General features: G+C 39.4%; 1 protein-coding gene across 3 annotated transcripts in view; it reads left to right on the forward strand.

Annotated features, from left to right (window-relative positions):
* LOC115218864 overlaps positions 1–27101 on the forward strand; it is a 66623-nt gene that overhangs the window by 22623 nt on the left and 16899 nt on the right. For 2 of the 3 annotated variants that reach the window (XM_029788817.2, XM_029788816.2), the window contains exons 3-11: positions 5544–5644; positions 7939–8092; positions 9031–9169; positions 11158–11282; positions 13625–13676; positions 14989–15034; positions 16867–17196; positions 20889–21017; positions 22589–22772. In XM_029788817.2, the coding sequence (XP_029644677.1) occupies positions 5569–5644; positions 7939–8092; positions 9031–9169; positions 11158–11282; positions 13625–13676; positions 14989–15034; positions 16867–17196; positions 20889–21017; positions 22589–22772 (1235 nt within the window). In that variant the 5' untranslated portion in view covers positions 5544–5568. The remainder of the gene's footprint in view (positions 1–5543; positions 5645–7938; positions 8093–9030; positions 9170–11157; positions 11283–13624; positions 13677–14988; positions 15035–16866; positions 17197–20888; positions 21018–22588; positions 22773–27101) is intronic. The other variant, XM_029788818.2, reaches the window with a different exon arrangement.

The following is a 27101-nucleotide window of genomic DNA, read 5'->3' on the forward strand; positions in this document are numbered from 1 at the left end:
TATCAACATAAAAAAAGCACTACACTGTGTCTCATATTTTTGTTTGCCCACTCTGTTATACATATACATGTATGTATATGTGTACATTCATATTTATTACATCAAAGACAATGTCTTTATGTGTTTGTGTATTACTTATACGTTCGAAAAGTGCTGCACCGATCATAATGAAATTTGGAACACAAAATCCAAGCCTAGGGAGAAAGTTAATGCTGTGTGTTTCATACAATTTCATGTACCAAAATTACTGAATGGGTCCTTATGATATTTGAAACTTAGATTCAATGCATAAGGGCAGGTATAATGCAATATGTTTGGTTTGAATTTCAGATGGCTTAAAGGGGGCAGAACCCCCCATGGAAATTCATAAATTTTCGATGTTGATGAAATTTCAACCATGGGTAATTGACACACATCAACAAGTAGACTCAAAGTTTCCACATGAAGATTCTAAGACACCCAAATTTTAGTTATTTCTTTTGTGATCCAAAACTAGGTCAAAAGTAATGAATGGATCTTTATGAAATTTGGAAATTATATTCTATGCATAAGGGCCATAACCCCCATGACAATTCATATATTTTTGCTGTTGATGAAATTTTAACCATAGATATTAGATACAAATGAAGTAATATTTATAAAATTTCATCTTCTTACAAGTTAGAAAGACTCCTTCATGGGGACTTAACACCCACAATTTTGTCATTTTATCTAAGCAAAGACGAATAGTTGTACTCTTGGAAGCTGTGGGGGTCATCCGAGCATAGAAGATGAGCATGATTTGTAATTCAATGGTACAACAGTGTAACAGTTTGCTTTGGCATACACTTAGATTGTGATTTTTGCAATGTGCTGCATAAATTGTCAAGTAAATGAGAGGCATCTTTGCCTCCACTGATTCAGTTGCAAAGTGTTTAGTAAAGTTATTTGATTGCAGATTTCCTTTCAGTCTTTTTATTATCACTGCATCACACCACTTGGTAACATTGATTTCAAGGCCTTCCCAGATGAGTGACTGGTTATTCAAAGACATTTATAGATTGTATATTTATTGTCCAGTTACGTATCAGTATAGTGGTCATTTGCAAACTCCAACTTTCATTTCTCCTTAGCCCTCATGTCACACAGTTGTTAATGTTTATTTCAGTTGGGTCACACCCTTCAAATTGCTATAGATTCGTAATGCATCTTACGGCTGTGCCTGTCACCTGCATGGTGAGGAATACTACATTGGGAGTGGTAACGACTAGGGTACTGTAGCTGACTGCTTATTGTGATCATTCGTCTTTTGGTTTCATGTAGCTTTGCTCTCTTTTACAAACCCAGTGAACATATATTTCCTATTTCAAAAAAATTCAAACAATAGATATAAGACCCAAGTTAAAAAGATTCTCAACAATTCAACTTCTCTGGTTGACATTAAGATGTCCACCCCCAATAGGGGTGTTAACTGTCACATTTTAGAGCTCCATGACCACCCATTTTTCAGGAGCAAAATCCTTTTAACAGGTTCTATAAGACTGGAATTTTGGAATATGCTCATAAAAATCAGTAGTATGGGATACATGTGGCACGATTACAATTTTTTTAGGGTGTGTAAAGAGGGAAATAACCCTCATTTGCAATTTTGATGAAATTCGAAACATAGGTATTCCAGTTCATTACAGAAAATATAACAGAAAAGTCTAATTCTTCAATTGTATGTAACTCGGGCAACGCTGGGTAACTCTGCTAGTATGTGTATATATAACTTACTTGGAAAAGGATACGTGGCATTCGATCATATAATAATATAAATAATATATAAATATATGCATATATACATACATATATGTACATACTTACATATATATGTATATATACATGCATATATGGGTACAGGGCATCAAAAAAACGTTGAACACAATGACAAACGAAAACATAAAAACAAAAACATAAAAGTAAAAACATAGAAACGAACTTGTTTTCGAACAACAAAAAAACCCCAGAGAAACAAGACATGTAACATAAAGAACATTCCCCTTCTTCTGTTGTCCCTGTTTCACCTACTCCATGTTTCAAAGGCAAGGACAAGGCACGACTTTGTTGAAACAGTGCTTCCTGCAAAGCAAATTAAGTAAAATTTGGGATTTTTTGCGGAGGGTGAAATTGGTAACAAGAACAGGACAATGTGAACAAAACTGCTCACTCTTCTACCTTTACTATCTCTTCTCTGTCTATCTCTCCCCCTCTCTTGTTCTTCATCCTTTCTGGTTTTCTCTCCCACTCTTCCCTATTCTTCTCCTCTTCACCGTTCCCTCTCTCTCACTCCTCCTCCTCGACTCTCTCGTCGCTGACACGTGACGAAAGATAATCTGTCTTTCTGCCCATAACCTTTGAAAAGAAAGGATGTGCTTCGTACAAAACTCAACAAGACCGAGCCGTGAAAATTGAAAAGGAAGAACGCTTCAGATATGAATACAAAATCGCGGCAAATGCCAGTAGCAATCCAAAAACGTTTTTTGCCCATGTCCAATGGAATTCCCACTTGAACAACCAAATTGCAACGTTGGTAGACTCAACAGGTGTATCGATTGAGGACCCTTATCAACAAAGTCAATTATTTGCTGAGGCTTTTTCAACTATTTTCAAACAAGATGATGGTCGTGAACCCCCTCCATTTAATAGATCGGTACCTCCAATGCTTCGATTGGTCATCACGCGGGACGAAGTCGATCGCGTTATTCAAGGCCTCGATGTCAACAAGGGTCATGGCCCTGACGGCATACACCCACGGGTTATCAAAGTGTTGGCTCCGGTCATCTGCGAGCCCTTAACACACCTATTCAATATGTCATTGGCGACAGGTGTTATACCTGCGGACTGGAGAACAGCGATAATCTGCCCAATTTTCAAGAAAGGGAGCCGCGAAGACCCGCTTAACTACCGACCGGTTTCCCTTACATCAATAATCAGCAAGATGTTCGAAACCATCCTTAAGAAAAGTATGATGCTCCGCCTCCAAAACACAGCCTCTATCTCTGATTCCCAACACGGCTTCGTGCCGAAGAGATCATGCTTGACCAACTTACTGGTAATGGAAGAATTGGTGACGCGCATCCTCGATGATAGTGATGCTGTTGACATCGTTTTATTGGATTTTGCCAAAGCTTTTGACTCGGTAAACCAACGCCTATTACTTGTCAAGCTTCAAGCATATAGGTTCCATCTGGATATTGAATGATGGGTTGGTGCCTTCCTCTCAGATCGCTCCTTCCAAGTCCAAGTTAATGGTTCACGGTCCAACGTCTCCAGTGTGAGCAGTGGCATGCCTCAAGGTTCAGTGCTTGGGCCCTTATTGTTCTTAGTCTTCATAAATGACTTGCCCGACGACCTCACGCAACACACCCTTCTATTTGCCGACGATGTCAAACTGGTCGCTCCTCGCGGTGATATAGAGGATCTTCGTCAATGCCTCCACCAAAGTTGGAGATGGTCTAACGAATGGGACCTGTGTCTGAACGTGTCAAAGTGCTGTCATCTGCCTGTTGGCTATCCTCCTGCAACTCAACTTGATTTCGAGCTGGGTCGTCTGCTGCTGGAGAGGACCGATCAGGTATAGGACCTGGGTATCTTGGTGGATTCCTCGTTTTCGCCTTCGGCCCAGTGCATCCATGCTGCCAACAAAGCACGCGAAATTCTGTTCTTGATTCGACGGTCATTCGGAATGCTCACAGCAGCCATATTCCTACCGCTCTGTCACGCTGGTGAGACCCATATTGGAGTACGGGATTCAAGCCTCTTCTCCTTATCTCCTCAAAGACATACAGCATCTCGAAAGAGTCCAGAAGCTGGCTACCCGCATGGTTCTTGGTCTCAAGAATTTGTCTTATGAAGAAAGGCTGAAGACGCTCGACCTTTACTCTCTAGAAAACGACGACGCCGTGGTGATCTCATTCTCGCTCACAACATCATAAGCGGAAAGTGTAACCTCTCGAAAGAGCTGTTCTTCACTCCTGCTCCAGAGCGTCGGCTGCGGGGTCATTCTGAAAAGCTCTATCTGCGACGATTTCATCTCAATCGAAGGAGAGGGGCTTTCTCCATCCGGGTTGCGGATCTGTGGAATAAGCTGCCAGACGAGATGGTGAAGATGCCGACGACCGCTCGGTTCAAAGTCTCCCTTGACCTCAAGTGGCCTGAACTCTATACATGAACACCACCCTGTACATAACTCCATGTCCCCCTACATGGCCTTGCTTTTTGCTTTTTGAGCCAAAAAATTAACTAACTAACTAACTACCGTCTCCTTCATAAGCTCGTCTTCCTCGCCTTCAGAATATTTTTTCTATCATCTCACTGTCCCGTTCTTGTTACCAATTTCACCCTCCATATTACAAACAAGATCCAGTTTGTAATATATCTAAAAGTTCTGCAATCATCATCATCATCATCATCATCGTTTAACGTCCGCTTTCCATGCTAGCATGGGTTGGATGGTTCAACTGGGGTCTGGGGAGCCCGAAAGCTGCACCAGGCCAGTCAGATCTGGCAGTGTTTCTACAGCTGGATGCCCTTCCTAACGCCAACCACTCCGAGAGTGTAGTGGGTGATTTTATGTGCCACCGACACAGGTGCCAGACGAGGCTGGCGAACGGCCACGCTCGGATGGTGTTTTTTATGTGCCACCGACACAGGTGTCGGTGGCACATGGTGGAAATAGTGGCAATGGGTGACTTAATACAAAGATATCACTTAATTGTCTGTACCATGGCCCACAAAAAAGCTTTTGAAGCTGTTGACAAAATATTACCAGACATTAGACATTGCAATCCCATGATGGGAAATGTCACAGTATTATTGTCAGGAGACTTTTGACAAACACTACCAGTTGTTCCAATGGGAAGTCTTTTGTATTATGGCATCATGTGAAAACACATCGGTTTTCAACAAATATGAGATTGAGGCTTTCAAGACATCAATCAGTTGAACTATTTTCATGTAATAAACAAACAGAACTTCATGTATAAAAATGATCTTTTTTCTATTTTAATTATTACATTGTTTTCTCTTACAAAAATATTTTATCATTGCCATTACTGTATAGATAAATAACATATCACATACAACTCACTTATTATTGTTATATCATAAACAAACACAAGTTCATGTATGATGTTGATCTTTCTTCTACTTCAATTATTCCATGGTTTTCTCTTCTAAAAATACACACATACAGGAGGAGTAAATTATACATATAATAAGACTTTCAATGTAGCTCTTGATAAACAATAAAAGTAATTACCTGCTCAATGATGGGTTTTACTGCTAGTGTGTGTGTGTGTGTGTGTGTGTGTGTATATATATATATATATATATATATATATATATATATATATATATATAAATCATTTTGTTTTATTTCATATCTCTTGAAGTTTCTAAATTAAAATAATAGTTCTTATAATGTAAACAACATATGAGTGTGTGTGTGTGTGTGTATGTGAATAAATATAATAGTAAAATGTGTGTAAAATATATTTGTTTTCCTTTTCTTTTTTTGCCAGTTGTGGGTTTTGGGTATTTTTCCTTATGGATCTTCAGCACCAAGTTGGCAAAGTGACTCATGTCATTGACCCCAGCAACATTTGGCTACAGCTGTCAACAGGTTGGTCATTATTGTCTCATTTAATCTAATACCTGTTATTATCATTGCGACTTTGTGTGTGTATCTGTCTGTACCTGTGTGTGTTTGTGTGTGTATGTATACATATATTTGTGTGTGCTTTCCTGCAGTGCTTTGCTTAAAATCTACTTTAGTCATTTCATCTTAAAACTTTTCTACTATAATAAGGTGAATTTAATTGAAGGAAAAAAGTTTGTGTGTGTATTGATTCAATATTGGTCAGAGAATGTTGTCTGTTAAGTAGTAATGTTTTAGTTGTTTGTTTGCATCTGTTTTTTATTTGCTGGTAAGTCACATGATCTTTTAAGGCTTTAATAGGAAAAGAAAAGAGAAATAGAAATGACTTTCTTGTGTTTGTTTTATGAAAATGAATGTCGATCGAAAGTTTGTTTAAATCAGACAACATATGTTTGTGCTACAACTTATTTTCATTTCTGAATTTCTTTCGTTGCTTAAATGATTGTTTAAAAAAAAAATATGGAAGGATGGCATCAGTAAGAATATATTAAATTACATTTGGGAAATGAACTTCTTAAACCATACATTAAATAGATCTGTCCATTGTCACGTCTTCCAAGCACCCTTGACATGGTTCCTCAGCTGGCCAGAAATAAATCAAATCCTTCTATTGGATGAAAGGAGGACATAACTGAGTAATGTGGTCCTCTGTTTATAGGGAAAAGACTGGGTGGTCTTTGTTGGATTGCCTTTGATCATTGCTTTACTGGATCAGTGTTGGTCTGTGATTAAATTTGTTTGTCCATCATTGTTGATGACGACCAAGACTATCACATGGGGAAAGAAACAGGGCATGATGTGTCTAGCTGTGGTCAGTCAGTCTGATGTGTGCTTACATATAAAGGGGGCACCAAAATATTGGGTTGGTACATAATTATTGTGGCTTGTTTTTCAACAAATTTTATTCAACAAAAACAATAACAACATGTAACAAAAACATCTTTAAATGATTATTCTAGAGCATATTCACCATCTACTTCAGTTACTGCTTCCCCATTTGCTTGGCAGATGGTTAGACTGTCATTGAAAGATGTTTTCGTTGAATATTGTTATTGCTTTTGTTGAATAAAATTTGTTGAAGAAAAGCTGCAATAATTATGCACCAACCCAATATTATAAGTGCTTAGGACCTCTGTGGGTCTTAATCTGGTCCTGTTAACCCTCAAGCAAGGTGATATTTAGCTCATGATTAGATATGTCTTCATGGAACATTGGAAAGGAATGATTTCACTTGTATGACAGTGTCACTCTGTTATTCCTATACAATCATCGAGCGATGTCATGGCAAGGAGGCACAAATACCTAACACCCATATACATATACACAATGGCCTTCTTTTATTTTCTGTCTACCAAATTTGCTCACAAGGTTTTGGTTGTCCCAAAGTACTTGTCCAAAGTATCATACAGTGAAATTGATCCCGAAACTATGTAGTTGGGAACTGAACTTCTTAACCATGCTGCCATTTGAACTGGATTGCCCATCTCCAGTCCACTGCAGGACAAAGGCTTCTGCACATTCTCTCCACTAACCTTAGTCTGATGTACAGGTAGTGAATTTAAGCTTGAGATCATACTAGTTTGCTGAGCCTACTCTGTCATACTGGCCCAACATACCTTGGCAGAGGGATGCAGTAAAGTTGATTACGGCGACCCCAGTGCTCAACTGGCACTTTTTCTATTGATCCTGAATGGATAAAAGGCTAAGTTAACTTCAGTGGGATTTGAACTCAGAACATAGCAGCAGATGAAATACCACTAAGCATTTCGCCCAGCGTGCTAACGCTTCTGCCATATCTGTGTCTATGTATCTGATAATTGGAAATTGTTTTCCTTTTGTTGATAGCCATGTGACCAAATCCATTACACTTGACAAGCATTTTATTAGTTTATAGAGACAAGAGTGGCCATTTGCTGGAGCTGACTTGACCATGGTGCATTAATGAGATGTCCTCAGTGGTGTCTCTACAAGATTGGGAGCCATCATTATTTGCAAACATTCTAATGACTCTTTGTTGAAAAATGATGAATCCTTATTTTGCCAAGAAAAATGAAAAACTTTGTGTCCAAAGATCTTTTTATTTCTTATGAAATTATTGATGTCCATCATCATCTTGTTTTCAGAATCTCTGTTTTATATTTGGGTTTAGTGAAGTTAACGAAAATCTTCATTTTTGAAGATCCGTTATCTCTTAGGAAATCATTGAAAATTGTTGTTATCCTCATCATTATTTTTGAAATTTCTTTCTGTTTTTCCAGTTGAGTTTTGTGAACTTGAAACTGACATCCAAAAGTGTTTCCACAATGAAAAACCCGCCACACAAATCGGCATGGTCCAGCCCGAGCAGTTTGTTATTGCATATAGCTCTTCAGTTGAGAAATGGTTACGAGCTCGCATCTCAAGGGTTATGGGGTCAGTTGTCCAGTTTTGCTTACATTTTGTTGATTCTACACATTCTTGTATCTCTTGTATCACATTCTTGTATGTCTATCTCTCTTTCTCTCATTTTCTCTGTCTCACGTTATTTCTTTCTTTCTCTTTCTCTTATCGCTCTCTCTATCATCTTTTTCTATCTCTCTCATCTAGGTTGTCCCATAGGACACACCATAGGGGTTTTGGTTGCACATACTATAAGAGTCACAGGGCACTGCACCATGTGGTCCCGCAGTTTCCATTTAACTAAGAATATTAGGGTCTCATCCATTGTCTTGCATTCAAGATCCTCTGCATGACATCCTGCTAGTTCAAAGCCAGGAATCTGATCTGTTAGGTCCCCTGCTGACAACTAAATCCACGCCCTGCTGTCGATGCTTTGATTTTTCTGTCTCCTACCCTTCGACCTGTCTGGCCTGGTAAGACCTGCCTGAAGGTTTCTCTTCCTCCAGCAGAGCTCTCCTGGTCAGTGGAGCACACAGGCACTTCACCGCGACAAGCTACTGGTTGAATTGGCCGTTGACTACACAGTAGTTCTTCCACCCTTTGACGGGTCTTACTTTTCATCCTGCAGGATGTCCAACAATCACCCTCCTCACCAAGCAAGCTTGATGGAGGTCACCAGTTTAGTCGCCAACAACCCGACCATGCAACAGGTTGTACTGAGTTACATGTCACCAGTAGTGTTCTCTCATCTCTCTCTGTTTTTCTTTCATCTCTTTCATCATCTCCATCTCTGATAACTCTCTCCTTACCTGTCTCTCTCTTTTTATCCTTATATTTTTCATTTTCTCTCTCTTTCTCTCTCTCACACGTAAAATATGGAGTTCATGTGTTTTTGAAGATCTCTTTTGTAACCACATCTTGTAAACTCCATTGCTGATATCTTATTCTTTTCGTTCCCCACTTTCTTCCAGAGAAAAAGCTGATTTATTTTACTTGGACTATGGGTTTGCTGAGCAACGACCACTCAATAGAATATCAACTGAATTTCCTCCACGTTTCAGTGAACTAAATGCCCAAGCATTGCATTGTAGATTGTATGGTATTGAACCTGTGAGTTTACAGTTCTTCCTCTCTCTCTCTTTTACTCTCTTTTACTTGTTTCAGTCATTTGACTGTGTCCATGCTGGAGCACCACTTTTAGTCGAGCACATTGACCCAGGACTTATTCTTTGTAAGCCTAGTACTTCTTCTATTGGTCTCTTTTGCTGAACCGCTAAGTTACAGGGATGTAAACACACCAGCATCGGTTGTCAAGCGATGTTGTGGGGACAAACACAGACACACACATGCATACATATATATATACATACGACAGGCTTCTTTCAATTTCCATCTACCAAATCCACTCACAAGGCTTTGGTTGGCCCAAGGCTATAGTAGAAGACACTTGCCCAAGGTGCCACGCAGTGGGACTGAACTCGGAATCATGTAGTTTGTAAGCATCTACTTACCACAACACCCACTCCTATGCCTCTTAAAAAAAAATTTTTTTTTAAATCCTGTTAGTCTCTTCAGAACCATTTTGTTTCCCATGTCTGGATACCCAACCACCAAATAATTGAATAAGTTTATTTGCTTGATGGATTACCTGAGTGTCTGCTCGGATATCTGACTGCTAGAAAGTACCAAATCGCCTTCAGTTGATTTTGAAAATAATGGAGAATTTAGTTGGAATACACTGGCTTTAAAAATGCAGAATTTAGTAAAATAAACCCTTTTGTTATATTTCTCTTGAAATACATTGCCTGTGTTCCCATTAAGTTTGAAAATAAGAATTTAGTAAAACAATTTTGTCATAATTTATCTGGTGTTTTGGTTCATAAATTAAGATGCAGTTTTGATGCTAGGAGCCAGTCAGGCGGCACTAGCATTGACCTACGCTTGAATGGTGCTTTGAGCATAGGTTGATGCTAGTGCCACCTGACTGGCTCCCCATGCTGGTGACATGTAAAAAGCATCATTCAAGCATGGGTCAATGCCAGTGTGCCCTGACTCGCTCCTATGCCAGTGCCTCCCAACTGGCTCCTCTGCCGGTGGCATGTGAAAAACACCACCTGAATGTTGTCAATGCCAGTGCCCCCTCACTGACTTCCATGCCAGTGGCATGTAAAAAGCACTCACTATACTCTCGGAGTGGTTGGCGTTAGGAAGAGCATCCAGCTGTAGAAACTTTGCCGGATCAGATTGGATTATGATGCAGCCTTATGGCTTGCCAGTTCTCAGTGAAACCCTCCAACCCATGCCAGCATGGAAAGCAGATTTTAAATGATGATGATGTTTCCATTTAGATCACTTTAAAACTGGAAGTTTGTATCATAGAATGAGGGCTGTTTGAGGTGAGTTGGTATGAAAATGGTTAAAACTCTACAATATAAATAAAGTAAACTGTCAAAATACAATGTCTGCTAAGCCCTCTTCCTTGATGTTAATCAAACAGCCACTGGTAGAAAGCTTACCAAATAAATAAGGTTTCAGCTATGGTGGACTTGGAGGTTAAGGAATTTTAGAATGATATATTTTGTCAGTCTCTTTTTTTTTTTTTTTTTCACACTTTCGTTACCATATTTCTGTTGAAATACATTGCCTTTTTATTTCATTCGATTTTTGAAAATAATCAATAATTTAGTTAAATCATAAAGTAAGTTATGAATATAATATGGCAGAAATGTTAGCTTGACAGACAAAATACCGCTAAGCCTGGCTTTACGTTCTGAGCTCAAATTCCGCCGAGGTCAACTTTGCTTTTCATCCTTTCAGAGTCAGTAAATTAAATACCAGTTGTGTACTGGTGTCGATCTGATCGAGTATATAATATGGTAGAAAAGAAAGTGGAATGATCAGAGTTGTGGAGTTTTGGTCTCTCTTATGCCAAAGGCCAACTAAAAAAGGACTACATCAGCAACAACCACCACCACCACCATGACATTCGTAGAAATTATATTCAGCATTTTCAGTGTTACTTAAATTGATTTTCTCCTTTTCATTCCAAGTGATTTGGGTTTTGTGATGTTTAATTGTAGTGTTTGTTTCCTTTCCAGCTGGCCCCACCATCATGGATAAACCGAGCCGGGAAAGTACTGAGTAATGTGGTTTCTGGACAAAATTTTTTCGTATTCTTCCATTGTTCCTCAGTTGGCAAATATGTTGTTTCACTCTACAATTAGTAAGTATTACCCCCCACCTCACCCCAACCACTACCACTGAAATGAATTATTCTGTTGTCTATAATCCTTTTGTAGTCATATTTCTAATGAAATGCTCAGGCGAAATGCTTAGCAGTATTTCGTCTGTCTTTATGTTTTGAGTTCAAACTCCGCTGAGGTTGACTTTGTCTTTCATCCTTTCAGGGTCGATAAATTAAGTACCAGTTGCATACTGGGGTTGATCTAATCGACTGCCCCCCTCCCCCAAATTTCGGGCCTTGTGCCTAGAGTAGAAAATTAGGAAAGAATTTTGAGGAAAAACAACTGAACACTGCCCTGTTTTTGATATGTTTATACATTTGTAAGTGTATCTCTACAGATTTTCTGTTGAAATGAGAGCTAGCACTGAAAGTTGTGATGTTTCATATATGAACACGTCTATGTAAACAATGTGACCGAAGATAGAAAAATAGGTAAAGGGGTGTACATACATGTGAAGAGTTGTTGCTTCTTCTTGAGTACCACTTCCAACCTATTAACCATTACATTGATTACATTGCCTTCAACCGACTCAGTGCACGACTCTGGTCAAGATCTGAGATCCGACGCACCACCAAAGTACGGATCTACCAAGCACTAGTGCGAATGATTCTCCTTTATGGCAGCGAGTCATGGCCAATGAGGGTGGAAGATATTAAGCGACTAGAATCCTTCGATCACCTCTGTCTACGCCGCATCCTTCGTGTCCACTGGCATCACTTTGTCTCCAACAATTCGGTGCAACACCAGTGCAGAATCACCTCCCTCTGACAAGTCATCCTAATGAGATGTCTGCGTTGGCTGGGTCATGCCCTCCGTTGTCAACCAGGAGAATTCATCTACGAAGCAAAATGCCCCAGCTCCCCTTCAGGGTTGGCGAAAGCGTTGTGGTGGACAGCGAAAAACCTGGCTGATAACGGTCAAGGCTGATCTGGAACCCAACCTAGGCCCCCATATCTACGGCGTTCACCGCTGGAATAAGGAGTGGTCGGAGATCATGCGGTCGTTAGCCTCAAATCGCCAGACCTGGTCAGCGTTTGTGAGAGATGCAGCATTGAGGATAAATGAAGCCAGCTCAACCCACCCCGGGTGAATGCTGTACGAAGAAGAAGTTTAGTGGTGTAACACCATTGGCTAGATCAATTTTACATATTCCTGGTAACTGGTATCTACATATTCCTTTATTCTTTTACTTGTTTCAGTCATTTGACTGTGGCCATGCTGGAGCACTGCCTTTAGTTGAACAAATCGACCCCAGGACTTATTCTTTGTAGGCCTGGTACTTATTCTATTGGTCTCTTTTCCCGAACTGCTAAGTTACGGAGACGTAAACACACCAACATTGGTTGGTCAAGTGAAGGTGGTGGGACAAACACAAGCACACACAAATACATACATACATACATACATATGATGGGCTTCTTTCAGTTTCCGTCTACCAAATCCACTCACAAGGCTTTGGTCAACCCGAGTTTACAGTAGAAGACACTTGCTCAAGGTGCCACACTGTGGGACTGAATCTGGAACCACGTGGCTGGGAAGCAAGCTTCTTAAGCTATGTCCACCTTGTATATTATGGTCGCAAAAGAAATACAGTGTCCCTACCAGCAATCAATAGGTCTAGACATGCTCTTGTACACGTTTCAGTCATTTGACTGTAGCCATACTGGAGCACCACCTTTTGTTGATTAGTTGTCAAGTGATGGTGGGGGAACAAACAAAGATACATATACATAAATATATATATGTATATATACATGACAGGCTTCTTTCAGTTTCCGTCTACTAAATCCACTCACAATATGTTTATATGAAAGGCTTCTTTCAGTTTCCGTCTACTAAATCCACTCACAATATGTTTATATGAAAGGCTTCTTTCTGTTTCTGTCTACCAAATCCACTCACAATATGTTTATATGAAAAGCTTCCTTCAGCTTCCATCTACCAAATCCAATGTGCTGTAATTTTAATTGTTATATTGTTTACTGGATTTATTTCTCATCGTCATTTAAAAACCACTTTTCCATGCTCACATGAGTGAAACACAATTGCTGGCAAGAAGTGAGATGTGTAAATGAATCAGCTGCTCTCGACATCCTGCAAAGAGTTTTGGCATCAAAACTATTTTTTTAAAGGCTACAGAAAGAACATTCTAGAAACTACATCATGCTACAACTTCACACTGACCACGGGAAACTATTGTGGTACCCTTGTGCTGTCTGATCGCATATCTAATGATTTGGTTTCAAATCACTGCTACAACCTGTTTTCAAAGAATCTTTTTAATTAAAATATTTCCTTTATGTTTTTTTTTCCATTACAGTCAAACTCTGCGCAGTGTCATTCATGAATTGTTGGAGTCTGAAGTTTGTAAAGTAAGTACAGAATTGTATTTGATTTTCCTACTTTATTTTTTGCCTTCTTACAGCTTAGGTAAACTTAGCCGGTGCATTTAGTCTCATAGCCAAGGACACAGTGAGGCTGTTGAGAAATCAGCAATTGGTTGATTTTCATGATTGTGACTCATTCAAATTATATTTCTGTCCTGTTGTCAACTGGATTCATTACAAAATTTTAGAGCAGAAAGTGCCTGGTCATAGTTTTGCTCATTTGAATGAGACTGAATGTTTATGTTGGTGTTTGCTGTTGCCGTTATTCTTTAGTATGACATTGGCCCTGAACAAGCATACATATAAATTAGAAGCATTCCAGCCACAATCATCCAATTTTTTTTTTTTCAACCCTAAACATTTATTTACTATTTTGTCCATTTTCATCTTTTAAACAGTAGGCTGTGGCTTGATGGAGATTTGGCTGCTGTTTCTAACAGGTTGAGTTTTTGTGATCACTATACTAGCAATAGCCTTTTTAAAAGTTTTTTATGAGCATGCTATCCTAAAATTTAGGATTTGAAGTATGTGGTTTATATTTTCAAGCTGGAAGTTTGATGAGGGACGACTGGCAGTAATATGAACCAGGCTGAGTTTATATGTGAAACTTTCCTCACCCACTATTAATTGGTGAATGGTCTATTTGCAGACAATATAACGGAAAATGGAGTTAATAATAAATGTGGCTGGGGTTTAATTTATTTCAAGGGTTGCATTGAGGGAGAATGTAGATGTGGACATAACTTTCTTATTAACTGACATAGTTTGTTCAGATTGCATATGTTTGATAGAGTAACTCTTCCACTTTACAAAAGTTTCTACTCAACATAGTCTCTTTCACAAGTGATACATTTATACCATCTTTGGACCCAACTCTCAAATCTTCTTTGAAGAAAATTCAGGTGTGAACTGTTGTACCCACTTCTTTATAGTTGTTTTTACTATGTCTGTGTCATTAAATCATTATCCCCAAAGACTGTCCTTTATCAGACCAAACTGACACCAGGTTCTGGTTGTTCAATTTGCCAATTGCTTGGTCTATTGACCAAGACGTATGTGGTCCTGCATTGTCCAGGTGAACGTGGATCATTGTCAGCTTCTTATTCAATCTCTTCCTCCTAATGGCTTCTCTAAGTTTTTCAATTATCTCAGTGGACCACTTGCTGTTCACAGGACAATCACATTCCAGGAAATCAAGTAAAAATGACCATTGTTGTGTCTCTTATGATCCCCTGACCATTACTGTGTTCATTATGGTCAGCTAGAGTGTGATGCTAAGTGTAATTTATTCTTTCAGCCTGATGGGGAAGTTCCTATTGCAGAATACATTGCTTCTCCATCTAGTAAGTATAATTTTTACTTTTATCGTCATGTTCTTTTTTTGTCAATTTTTATTATTACTAGCAGAGAAAAAAAAAACTGCTTGGCATGTCTTTTTCAGCTGGTCATTATGATGTGTATGTAACCCATACCAGAATAAAATGTGCAAAATGTATTCCCATGCCTTCTCTCTCCTGCCTCTGTTACAGGGGCTGTTTTATGCTCTTAGCTATGCAAGCTACAAGGTGATCACCACTTGTGCTGGTGCCACAAAAGAAAAGCATCCAGTATACTCTCATAAAGTGGTTGGCATGGAGAAGGCTATTCAGTTATAGAAACATGCCAAAGTAGGCATTGGAGCATGATGCAGTCCTGCAACTCATCAGATCCTATTGAACAATCCAACCATACCAGCATAGAAGCTGGGCATTAAATAATGATGATAATAATGATATACGTATATCAATTCATTTTGCGAGATTCCTGATGTGAAATTGTGTGTTGAAACAAATATTGTTGTATTTTGGGATGGTCATTTTTTTTTCTTTGCCAACTATACACATGCACTATATATTTGTTCTTTACTTGTTTATCACTGTTCTTTTTTTTTTTTATATTCTAACTCCTGTCCATTATCTGGAAATCTTTCGTTAGACATCTGTGACCTCTTCAGCAACACTTTTTGTTTTTGTGTGTGCTCCTGCTCCTCTTACTCTATTCTTTATATCAAAAAAATTGAACAGACTGGTCTCCTTGGTGGCCCTGTCACTGGGTCAGTGGTCAACTTATGGTTCTTGTGCAGTCCATACAGTGCTGGGATGTCGTTGCTGGTGACGTAAAAGTTGTCAGCAGTGTGCTTCTTTGCCCCTAGGATGTTTGACCACATCATTATATGAGCATTGAGAATCTTTGGTCTCTCTTTGACAGCAACAACTACCCAAACAACAATAACAACTGTAATGGCAACTCCACAAACGGCCACAACAACTACAACAACAACAGCAATAACTATCAGGTTGGCAATATGAACGAACACACTAACACAAAAAGATACAACTTTAGACAGTGGGGGTCAGGGGCAGCACCAGCAGCAATGGGAGGAGAGATGTGAGTGAGGGAAAGGTCAACATATCAATATACTCTTTTACTTGTTTCAGTCATTTGACTGTGGCCATGCTGGAGCACCGCCTTTAGTTGAGCAAATCGACCCCAGGACTTATTCTTTAGAAGCTTAGTACTTATTCTATCGGTCTGTTTTACTGAACCACTAAGTTACATGGACGTAAACACACCAGCATCGGTTGCCAAACGATGTTGGGGGGACAAACATATACACATATATATGCATATATATCACAGGCTTCTTTCAGTTTCTGTCTACCAAATCCACCCACAAGGCTTTGGTTGGCCCGAGGCTATAGTAGAAGACACTTGCCCAAGGTGCCACGCAGTGGGAATGAACGCAGAACCATGTGGTTGGTAAACAAGCTACTTACCACACAGCTATTCCCGTGCCTATATATATTTATATGAAATTTGTGGCTAAATCTACTGGTCAAGGATTGGACTTACAGTTAATTTCAGAAGTGCCAGTCAAGTACCTGAGGTCACCCTAATGGACCATATTCTTTTATCTACCTTAAATTTGTCATCGTTTTTCTGATGATGCTACAATTTTTTCCATTTCTGATAAATACCATTATTCTATGTGGTTGAAATTTGCAACCCATGTTTAGTACCAATTCCAGATATTGTTTTTCAGTTAGTAACCATTTTCACTTCACTGATTTTGCATTTTTCATTTCTTCCGTTTTATATATTTTTTATTTATTTATATATTATTTCTTTTTTTTAGTTCCATACAATGACAATCGAGGTTTTCCAGCAGACCACTTCCACACATCTAAAGTCTATTCTAAAGTGGCCGACACATGCAAATCTGAAGATTTTAATGCAGTTCCAAACAGCCGGCACCCTCACACTGGCATGCACATCGACGACAAGAATTACTGGAATCAAACGCGAATTCCAAGTGCTGACCTCTCGGTGTTTGATGCGACGTCAGAACTGACTCCTGAGAAACTTGCCAACATGGACAAAATGCATCAGTTCCAGAAAGCTCAGCAGGAGGTCCAGAACCTTTTCAGTCACAATGCTGACTATATGTTCGCTTCAAACAGTGAGTGTAAGTTTAGGATTTTGTTGTTTTTGACAAAACCGCAGCCGTTTATGAAGCAAAATTATGATTCTTTAAGAAATTCCCGGTGTGTTTATATATGCATCATCATCATCATCATCGTTTAACGTCTGCTTTCCATGCTAGCATGGGTTGGACAATTTGACTGAGGTCTGGCGAACCAGACTCCAATCTGATCTGGCAGAGTTTCTACAGCTGGATGCCGTTCCTAACGCCAACCACTCCGAGCATGTAGTGGGTGCTTTTACATGCCACCGGCACGAGGGCCAGTTTGGTGGTACTGGCAACGGCCACGCTCAAATGGTGCTTTTTATATGCCACCTGCACAGGAGCCAGTCCAGTGGCACTGGCAACAATCTCACTCGTATGGTACTCTTAGCACTCCACTAGCAATGGATACCAGTCACCGAGTTTGATTTCGATTTCATGCGCCTCAACAGGTATGCATATTTGTGTATGATTATGTATGTGTATACATATTATGCTTGTGTGTGTGCATATATGTATGTTTACATTTGTGCGTTTGCGAAAATCACTTCCTCTATTAACATGCCATCTTCTGGCTTTGTACCTTTGAAGATGTGTGGAATGAGATATCCCTTACATGGAAAAGAGGCAAGGACTAGTCAGTGCCTTGAGAATATATCTGTGTAACCCATGCTAGTTTATAAAAGCTGATGTAAAAAATAAACGAACCAAATTGATGGAACACTGCTGCTTGATACTTCTTACTAAAATCTCGCAGACCACATTCTAAATACCACCATTCATCTGATTCCCACAGATTCAACATACTGCAGTCACTGTGCATACGAATGTGTTTGTTCTTTTCTCTACCTGTGTAACCCTTTTGCATTCAGATTACTCTGTCAAATGTGAAATGCTTATTTATTCACATTGTTTTGAATTAACCATGCATTGTCTCATAGCACTGAGATTTTGATGAGGTGATTGCTTATTTTAGGATGATTTTGTCAGGCAGGTGTGAGAGAACATATAGAATATTTGGACTGGATATGACTGGTTTAAATGCTAAACAGTTAATTGTTGCTATGATTATTGCTGCTTCTCTGAACCAGGCCACTTCAAACTCCCCCCCCCCATCCCATTCCATCTTGTTCATCTCTTTCTCCTCTTCTATCACCGTTACTGTGTCATGCTATACAGGCATGTTCTCAGCTCTTTGTTTCAATCCATCTACTTCAGAATCTCAACTCCTGAAATCCTTCTTCCCTTGCATTTTTTTTTTTAACCCTGTAAACAATAACTTACAGACGCTGTAGCATCAATCTCACAAGTCTGGGAATTACTGCTGTCGTGATGGGCACTGCATCTCCTACTTCAAATAACTTAATTAATTAAAAAAAAATAGATAAAAAAACTAGCCATTTTTCTGTGTATATAAGATAATATTCTGTTACGTTCCCAAGCAGTGTTGTATAAACATGTCATGGAAAATCCTGAGCAATGTGATGTGCACATGTTGAACACATGCTATGTGCGGTTGTGTTATATATTTGTACCAGTCAAGTGGTGGTATTCATTTAATTGACTTTGCCTTCCTTCAGCCTCATGGCTTTGTGTCTATGTCAGAAGTTGTTATTGTTCTTTTTTTCAAGTGAAACATAAAATTCTTCAAGTTTCACTTGAAAAGATAATTGAGAGTGGAGAGGTAAATACTATTTTTGAGCGAGTTTATTGAAAGGTGGGTGAAAGTTGCAAAAATGGCAAGAGTGGATGATATTTCTCTAAGTGTAGGCCTGTGAGTTGGAGAGAAGGAATTGGAGAGGACACTTGCTCTTGGGGTTTCAGGGAAATATCAGACAATAGGGTTCCTCGATTATCCCCAGAGGCCTTCTCATATCAGGAGGGCCACATCTCTATCATCCTCTCTTCTCCTTTTTTTTTTAAACCTTTGTATGCTATGTATCCCTTCTTTTTCAATATATACTGTTTATACTTTCTTCCCTTTTTTTTATCATTTAATTATATGTCAATCCCCACACTTTGTGTTTGTATTGCCCTTCTTATCCTTCACCCTTGTGGCAAATAAATGAAATCGTCATCATCATCATTATTATTAAGGCGGTGAGCTGGCAGAGTTGTTAGCATGCTGGACGAAATGCTTAGTGGTATTTCGCCCGTCACTGTGTTCCAAGTTCAAATTTGGCCAAGGTCGACTTTGCCTTTCATCCTTTTGGGGTTGATAAATTAAATAGCAGTGAAGCACTGGGGTCAATGTAATCGACTAGTCCCCTTCCCTAAAATTTCAGACCTTGTGCCTTTGGTAGAAAGGATTATTATTATTATTAATATTATTAAGGCAGTGAGCTGAAAGAATTGTTTGCATGCTAGACAAAATTTTCAGCAGCATTTTTTGTAGTTCTTTACATACTGAGTTCAAATTCCACCAAGGTTGACTTAGCCTTACATACTTTTGAGGTTGGTAAAACAAGTGCTAGTCAAATATTGGGGTCGAATGTAATCTTCTAATACTCTTCCCCTCAAAAACCGCTGCTCTTGTGTGTCAAAATTTGAAGCCATCATCATTATTATCATTATCAGGGTTAATAAAATAAGTACCAGTTGAGTACGGGGGTGTGTGTGTAATTAACTTACCCTCTCCCTGAAACTGCTGGCCTTGTGACAAAATTTGAAATCATCATCATCATTAAGGTGGTGAGCTGGCAGAGTTGTTAGCATGCTGGGCAAAATGCTTATTTGCAGTTTTGCCCCTCTTTATGTTTTGAGTTCAAATTCCGCCTAGGTTGACTTTGCTTTTCATTCTTCTGGGGTCGATAAAATAAGTACCAGCTGAGCACCAGGATTGATGTAATTGATTTTAGAAACCCCACTCCCAACTTGCTAGCCTTGTGCCAAAATTTGAAACCAATATTATCATTATTATTTTGGTTTGGCTCAAGTTTGGTCTTATTCCTGGCAGGATATGTGGATAACGGATTACTACCTCTAACCTTCAGTATCCACAAGTTTTCATCAGTCTTTCAAGTGCTTAGAACCCTCCTGATAATCCTTATTATTACTGTTGTTGTTATTATTAAACTATTCTGTATGCACTTGTTCAGTGTCTAGGCATTGCTGACTTGTGGAGTTATGTCGAACAGCTGCTGTTGCATCTAGGACGGATCTGTCAGTCGTCCGAGTCCATAATGATGACTGCCCTGCTGCCCTCTTTTAATCGGTCTGGCAAGGCAGTTTTCCTTTATCTGGTGGACAAGGCTGAAAGGAAAGAGGACAGAAACTTGAAAAGGAAAGTGAGAGCGGGGAGGGAGGTGCTGTCCTTAAGTGAATTTATGAAAAGGTGGGTGAAAGTTGTGAAGGTACCACTCTCAGTGTAGACCTGTGAATTGGAAGAAAGAAGTTGGAGTGGGCCTTCATCCTTGGTACTCAGGGTGATCTTGAATGATGGGGTCCCTTGATTATCCCTAGAAGTCCTCCTGAATCAGGGGGAACCCATCACGATTACTTTTCCCCCTATTTTTCTAGTGTTATATACTATGTATACTTCCCTTCTCCTAATGTATACCATGTATATTTTTTATTTTATCATTCCATTATATGTAAACCCCCCACACTTTATGTCTGTCTTTGTATTGTCCTCCTCATCTTTCACTCTGGTGGCAAATAAATCATTATTATTATTGTTGTTGTTATTGCAGGTTCTCTCGACTGTAACTATTCCAACAGCAAGACACTCACAGAGGTAATGAATGATGTCCAAAGCCAGATTCAGGAATTGTATACGGACAAGAAGTTTCAAGTGGAGAATAATAATCCAAGAAATCTACGTTAGTAACAGCTTTCCTTTATTACTTTAAAACCCCTTTTGTTTGACACCTAAGTATGTGCTATAAAAACAGACGATAAAATATCTTCCCACAAAATGTATGTGGTTTTTACATCCCTGGAATGCTCCAGCAACATGTAGAGGACTAGTTACAGGTAAGAGCAATGATGTCCTTGGAGAAAGTCTAGGTGTCAACAAGGATGAACTGGCTGATCTATTCAGTAAAACTTTTGGGCTCGGGACTACTATGGATAACTTCCAGATATCCTTCACTTGCAGCATTACTGAGCAGGGGCACTGCTGGTTTGAGCTAAACTATACAGACTGAGGGGTGCTGCCATATGGAACTGTCCAAGATAAGATCACAGCAACAAAACTATACTTCTTGCATTTGTGTAGTCTCTGAGCATTGCTGACTTGGGGACATGAATGGTTGCTGTTGCTTGTAACCTGGACCTGGCTGTCAGCCAACCCCATCAAGAAGATTGCTTCACTGCCTTCATTTTATAAGTTAGGTCAGGTTGCTTCCTTGTTTCTGGTGCATGATATTGAAAGGGTTGAGGGAAGACACTCTCCTTCTCAGTCAGTCCCTCATTCAGATTTACAAGTGCTACCTGGAAAGAAAAGTAAGAATGGAGAGTGAAGTGCTCTCCACCAGTGAATCTGTCAAAAGGTAGGGGTGATTGATGAAATTGCTTTGAGTGAATAGAAATACTCTAAGCATTTGCCTGTAGATAGAACATCAGTTGGGTAAAGGTTTGTACTCTTGATGATCAGGGTAATCTTGAATCTGTGGAGTTCCTTTATTGGCCCTGGTTGGAGGCTCTCCTGCATCACAGCTATGTCATACATCTATTCAAATTTGGTATACTATGTATACATTTTATTCCATTTTCTCTACCCCCCCCCCCCCTTTTTTTTTGGTATACTATGTATACATTTTATTCCATTTTCTCTACCCCCCCCCCTTTTTTTTTACATCACCTAATTTTATGTAAATTTCATGAACAGTTACCTGTCTTATAAGGATTTTTCATCTTACCCCACCGAAAATTAAAGGCACCAAACTGACGGAATCATTTGCATGTTGGACAAAATGTGTCTAGCAGTATTTCTTCCAATACTTTATGTTCTGGGTTCAAATTCTGTGAAGGTCAGTTTTGCCCTCCATCCGTTCAGGAATTGATAAAATTAGACCCCATTGAGCACTGGGGGTTGATGTAACTGGTTTACCCTCCCTTCTAACAACTGCTGGTCTTGTGCCAAAATTTGAAACCATTTATTATCATTATTATTATTATTATTATTATTAAGGCGGTGAGCTGGCAGAAACGTTAGCATGCTGGATGAAATGCTTAGCAGTATTTTGCCCATTGGTATGTTCTGAGTTCAAATTCCGCCAAGGTTTAATTTACCTTTCATCCTTTTGGGGTTGATAAAATAAGTACCAGTTAAACACTGGGGTTGATGTAATCAACTCATTCCCTTTCCCAAAATTACTGCCCTTGTGGCAAAATTTGAAACCATTATTATTATTATTATTATTATTATTATTTATTTATTTTTCTGTAGCATCAACTCGGTTTGATTCAACTCCTATATCACATCCACCAGTACGGAGTCAGGATATTTGGACAACCAAGACCCGTTCGGTGCCTCCTGGTTTCCAGCCTCTCGGTTCTACTGAAACCTCAAACAACTGTCCTCGGAGAAATTTCGATGACTTCAACACTTGGAACCCATCATTCGAACCTCGGTATGTTAAGACGACATAGTTTGAACTAGAAAGTAGCGTTGTTGATATTGTTATTTTTGTCATCTTGTGGACCTCAGTACTTGATGGTATTAGATGAATATGGGGCATGGAGGATCAGAGAAATTGGCTACATCCCTCCTCACAACTGCCCCCTCCCCAAAACATTAGTATAATTATAAGTGTATGTGCATGCATACACGTAAGCCCATATATTTCTAGTTTATGTTGAGTGGTGCATTCTACATTCTTCATCACCACTGAGGTCAAAGGCAAAGTTGGCCTTGGCGAGATCAAATCCTGCTGAAGTCACTTTTGCATTTTGTTCCTCCTCCAGGTTGATAAAGTAAAGTCCCAGTTGAGAATTAGGGTTGCTGTAATCGAATATTTCCCCTCTCTTTAAAAGTTTTGGCTTTGAGCCTAAGTTACAAACCATTATCATCATCATCATCATCATCATCATCAAGGCAGCAAGCTGGCAGAATCGTTAGCACACCAGGCAAAATGCTTAGTAGTATTTCATCCATCTTTATGTTCTGAGTTCAAATTCTGCCAAAGGTGACTTTGCCTTTTGTTCTCTTGGGGTCGATAAATTAAGTACCAGTCAAGTACTGGAGTTGATGTGATTGACTTACCCATTCCCAACAAATTTCAGGCCTTGTGCCTATAATAGAAAGGATTGTTATTATCATCATTATTATTATTATTATGGTGAGCTGGCAGAATAGTTAGCACACCGGATGAAGTGCTTAGCAGTATTTCGTCTGTTACTACGTTCTGAGTTCAAATTCTACCAAGGTCAGCTTTGCCTTTCATCCTTTTGGGGTTGACAAATTAATTACCAGTGAAACACTGGGGTTGATGTAATTGACTAATCCCCTCCCTGCAAATTTGAGGCCTTGTGCCCCCAGTAGTAAAGATTATTTCTTCTAATATACTCAGCTTGTTGCTAGAAATGTCATTATTGTACCAGCTGTTCACTTTCCATGTTGGTGCTTTCATCTCTAGTCTTCAAGATGTTCCAGAGACTTATAATATAATAATAATAATAATAATAATAATGAAATTATTGTATACAGTGCTCAGGTGCACCACAACTTGTCAGAAAGTGCATATAAAGTACATGCAGTAATGTAGAAATGTCTGGAAAGCGAACAATGTATGAGTCAGATACATGCTTGTGTGTGTATGGAGGGGAGAAAATCAACTGTAGTGTTGGCGAATCTCAGGAAGCATAGAAGTTTTGAAGGATGCAGTGCTCTGACAACTAACAACTGATGCCAGCAGTTTGTTCCATGCTTCAGCAACTCTCAGCGTGAAAAAATGTTTCCTGAAGTCATGGGAGCTGTGCTGTTTTCTTACTTTGTAAATATGTCCACGGGTGTTAGATGGGTGGAGTTTGAAAAGGTGCTCAGAGTTATTGTTTGTATGATGGTTGATAATTTTATGGGTGTCTGCCAAGTCAGCTGCCAGGCGTCGGAGTTTCAATGTGTCCATGCCCAGGGAAGTAAGGCGTTCAGGATATGGCAAATGCCTGATGGAGGGTATTCTTTTGGTTGCACTTCACTGAACAGCTTCCAGACGATTGATATCCTGGGCAAGATAGGGGTTCCAGACCGGTGATGCAAATTCCAGGTGAAGTCTTACCATAGCTATATAAAGCCGCAGATAGATAGCCGGAGAGTGGCTCACAAAGGATTTGGTGAGTGATGCCAAGACACCCTCAGCCTTCTTGACAATTTTAGCGATGTGTTTTGTCCAACGCAAATCACTGTCGACAATAACACCCAGGTCACATTCACATGAAGACTTTTTGAGACTAGTGTTGTGGAGGGAGTAGGTGGACGCTGGGTTTCTCCTCCCAAAATGCATGGTGGTACATTTGTCCACTGCCAGCTTGAGTTGCCAGTCCATGATCCACTGCTGCATTGTGTCCAGGTCTGCTTGCAATAGAGATCTATAGTGTACAGGATTTGACCTCTTTTATTTCGAGGTACAGCTTGATGTTATCTGCATATTTCAGCACTGTGGCATTCTTTAAGTTGGCATCTATGTCATTAACATATGCAACAAATAAAAGGGGGCCAAGAACAGATCCCTGTGGTACACCAGATGTCATCTCATAGGGCGAAGAGTGCTGTCCTAGAACTGTGACAAGCTCTTTTCGGCTGAAAATAAAGGACTTCAACCAGTTATAGAGTTCGTCTCTTACACCCAACGCAGAAAGCTTCACCATAAGTCTTTTGTGTGGCACAGAGTTAAAAGCCTTAGCAAAGTCCAGGTAAACAACATCCACCCAGGATCCGCAATCAGTGATTTGGGTAACGTCCTCAAGAAACTCGATGAGTTGATTACTTCTTACACTGCCAAGTAATGCTGTCCCTGGATAGGTTTTATTCTCATTTTCATTCCTAACATTTCTAACAGATTTTTCTTTAAATTGAATATAGAATTTTGATTTAGTGTATTATTATTGTTATATATATAAAGTTAATCTAAACAAGAAAACAAAAAGACAACAACGCGAGGATGTGGAACAAATAAAGTATTATTGGGCACTCAGGAAAGAAGGGAAGAAGGAGGGTATGACGTTTCGAGCGGAGCTCTTCGTCGGAAACATAGGAGAAAGAAAGATCCCGAGGTGGAAGGACAGAGGGAAAAAAATGCAAGTGGTCTTCACGAGGTCATATATATATGCATGCATGCATGCACACACAGAGACAGAACAGGTTTTATTATTCAGTTTCCATCTTCCAAATCCATTCACAGAAATTTTGGTTAACTTGGGACTGTAGAAGAAGACATTTGTACAAAATGCCATGCAATGGGACTGAACTTCAAACTTTGCATTTCAGAAATGAACTTTATTTGAATGTGTAAAATCACATTTACCATTCAATCCCAGTCATATATCATCATCCTCCAGTGTTTTAAATTCGGGTTTTGTCCCTGTTAATGGGGGTGGCTGGATCTACCTCAGTGCCATAGCAACTGCCCTCACACCATCTCGCCATCTTCCTCGGTTTTGGGCATCCTCCCTTCTCAGGCCAACCCTCCCAATCTCCTCCTCCACGTTTTCCTTGATCTACTCCATTTTTTTTATGGGGTGCTCTGAAAGGGGTCTCAGGGAGTAACGTGTCCCTGCCTTCCTGAGCTAGTTTCCCACCACATTTCTTAAAAATCGTGGTAGAGGCCTTGGTCTCAGGACCACTCATGTCTAGAAACTGAGGTTGGGGGATAAGCAAGGGCACGCTCCCTGTACAAAATACAGCTCTGAGAAAGCGTTGTCACTAAAAATATAAATTGTCTAAAATCAGTACTTCAGTTGCTAGAATTATTCCCAAAAGTGAGAACATCGCATCATTGTCCAGGAAAAGAACATACTGGACAATTAATCTTGAGATGAGCTGTTCCTGTTCTGTTATTGGCACTGTGTTATGTTTATGAATTAGATTGCTAACTGATAAAATGGTTTAGTCCACCTTCACGAAAATAAGACTGGAATATAGGAAAACATTTTCACCCTAGGTTGTGAAATCGCTGTAAAAATGTTAAGTGGTTTGTTAACATGATCAGATTTAGCCTGGAGGTTAAATGGTAACAATAGCTCTTCCTTTGTGTTGTGAAAAACCACTTGATTACTTATTGTCAGGCCAAACTCATTGGATTCAGATCCTGTTTCTATAGGCTGTGTGTAATGGCTGTGTTGCAGGCTCTGTGTGTGTTGTATATACGTATATTAGTGTACATATAAATTTCTGATCTATGTTGAGTGGTGCATTCTACTTTCTTCATCACCAAGTTTGTTCTTTGTCAATAAAAAAAGCAGAAACCAAGGAGATTGGTTGTGGTCTACATCAGCAAAAATACCATTATAAAGTTTGCAAATTTGGTTAAATTTGTATTCTATAAGGTGATGAGAGTCCCAATATTTCTAGTAAAGCTTGTCTCCTTTAGAAAGAGAGAGGGGTGGGATGTAAGTTATTTAGGCTAGTGCTAAACCCATCACATATAGGCCTCCATCATTAGATGGGTATCCATCATCATCATCATTTAATGTTCTTCTTCCATGCTGGCATGGATTGGATGGTTTGATAGAATCCAATCAACATCAAGTTTCAGTGTTGCTTTGACATGGTTTCTGCAGCTGGTTGCCCTTCCTAATGCCAACCCTCTTACAGCATGTATTGTGTATTTTTTTTTTGCATGACACCAGCGCTAGTGAGATTGCCAAATAACTCGTGAGACAAAAAGTATGACTTCCTTGACTAAATAGAGTTGTAGTAGAGAGGATGGCTTCATGCCAGATGTTGAGAAGCTAAAGTATGACAG

This window comes from Octopus sinensis, linkage group LG14 (assembly GCF_006345805.1).
Source record: "Octopus sinensis linkage group LG14, ASM634580v1, whole genome shotgun sequence".
Lineage (NCBI taxonomy): Eukaryota > Metazoa > Mollusca > Cephalopoda > Octopoda > Octopodidae > Octopus > Octopus sinensis.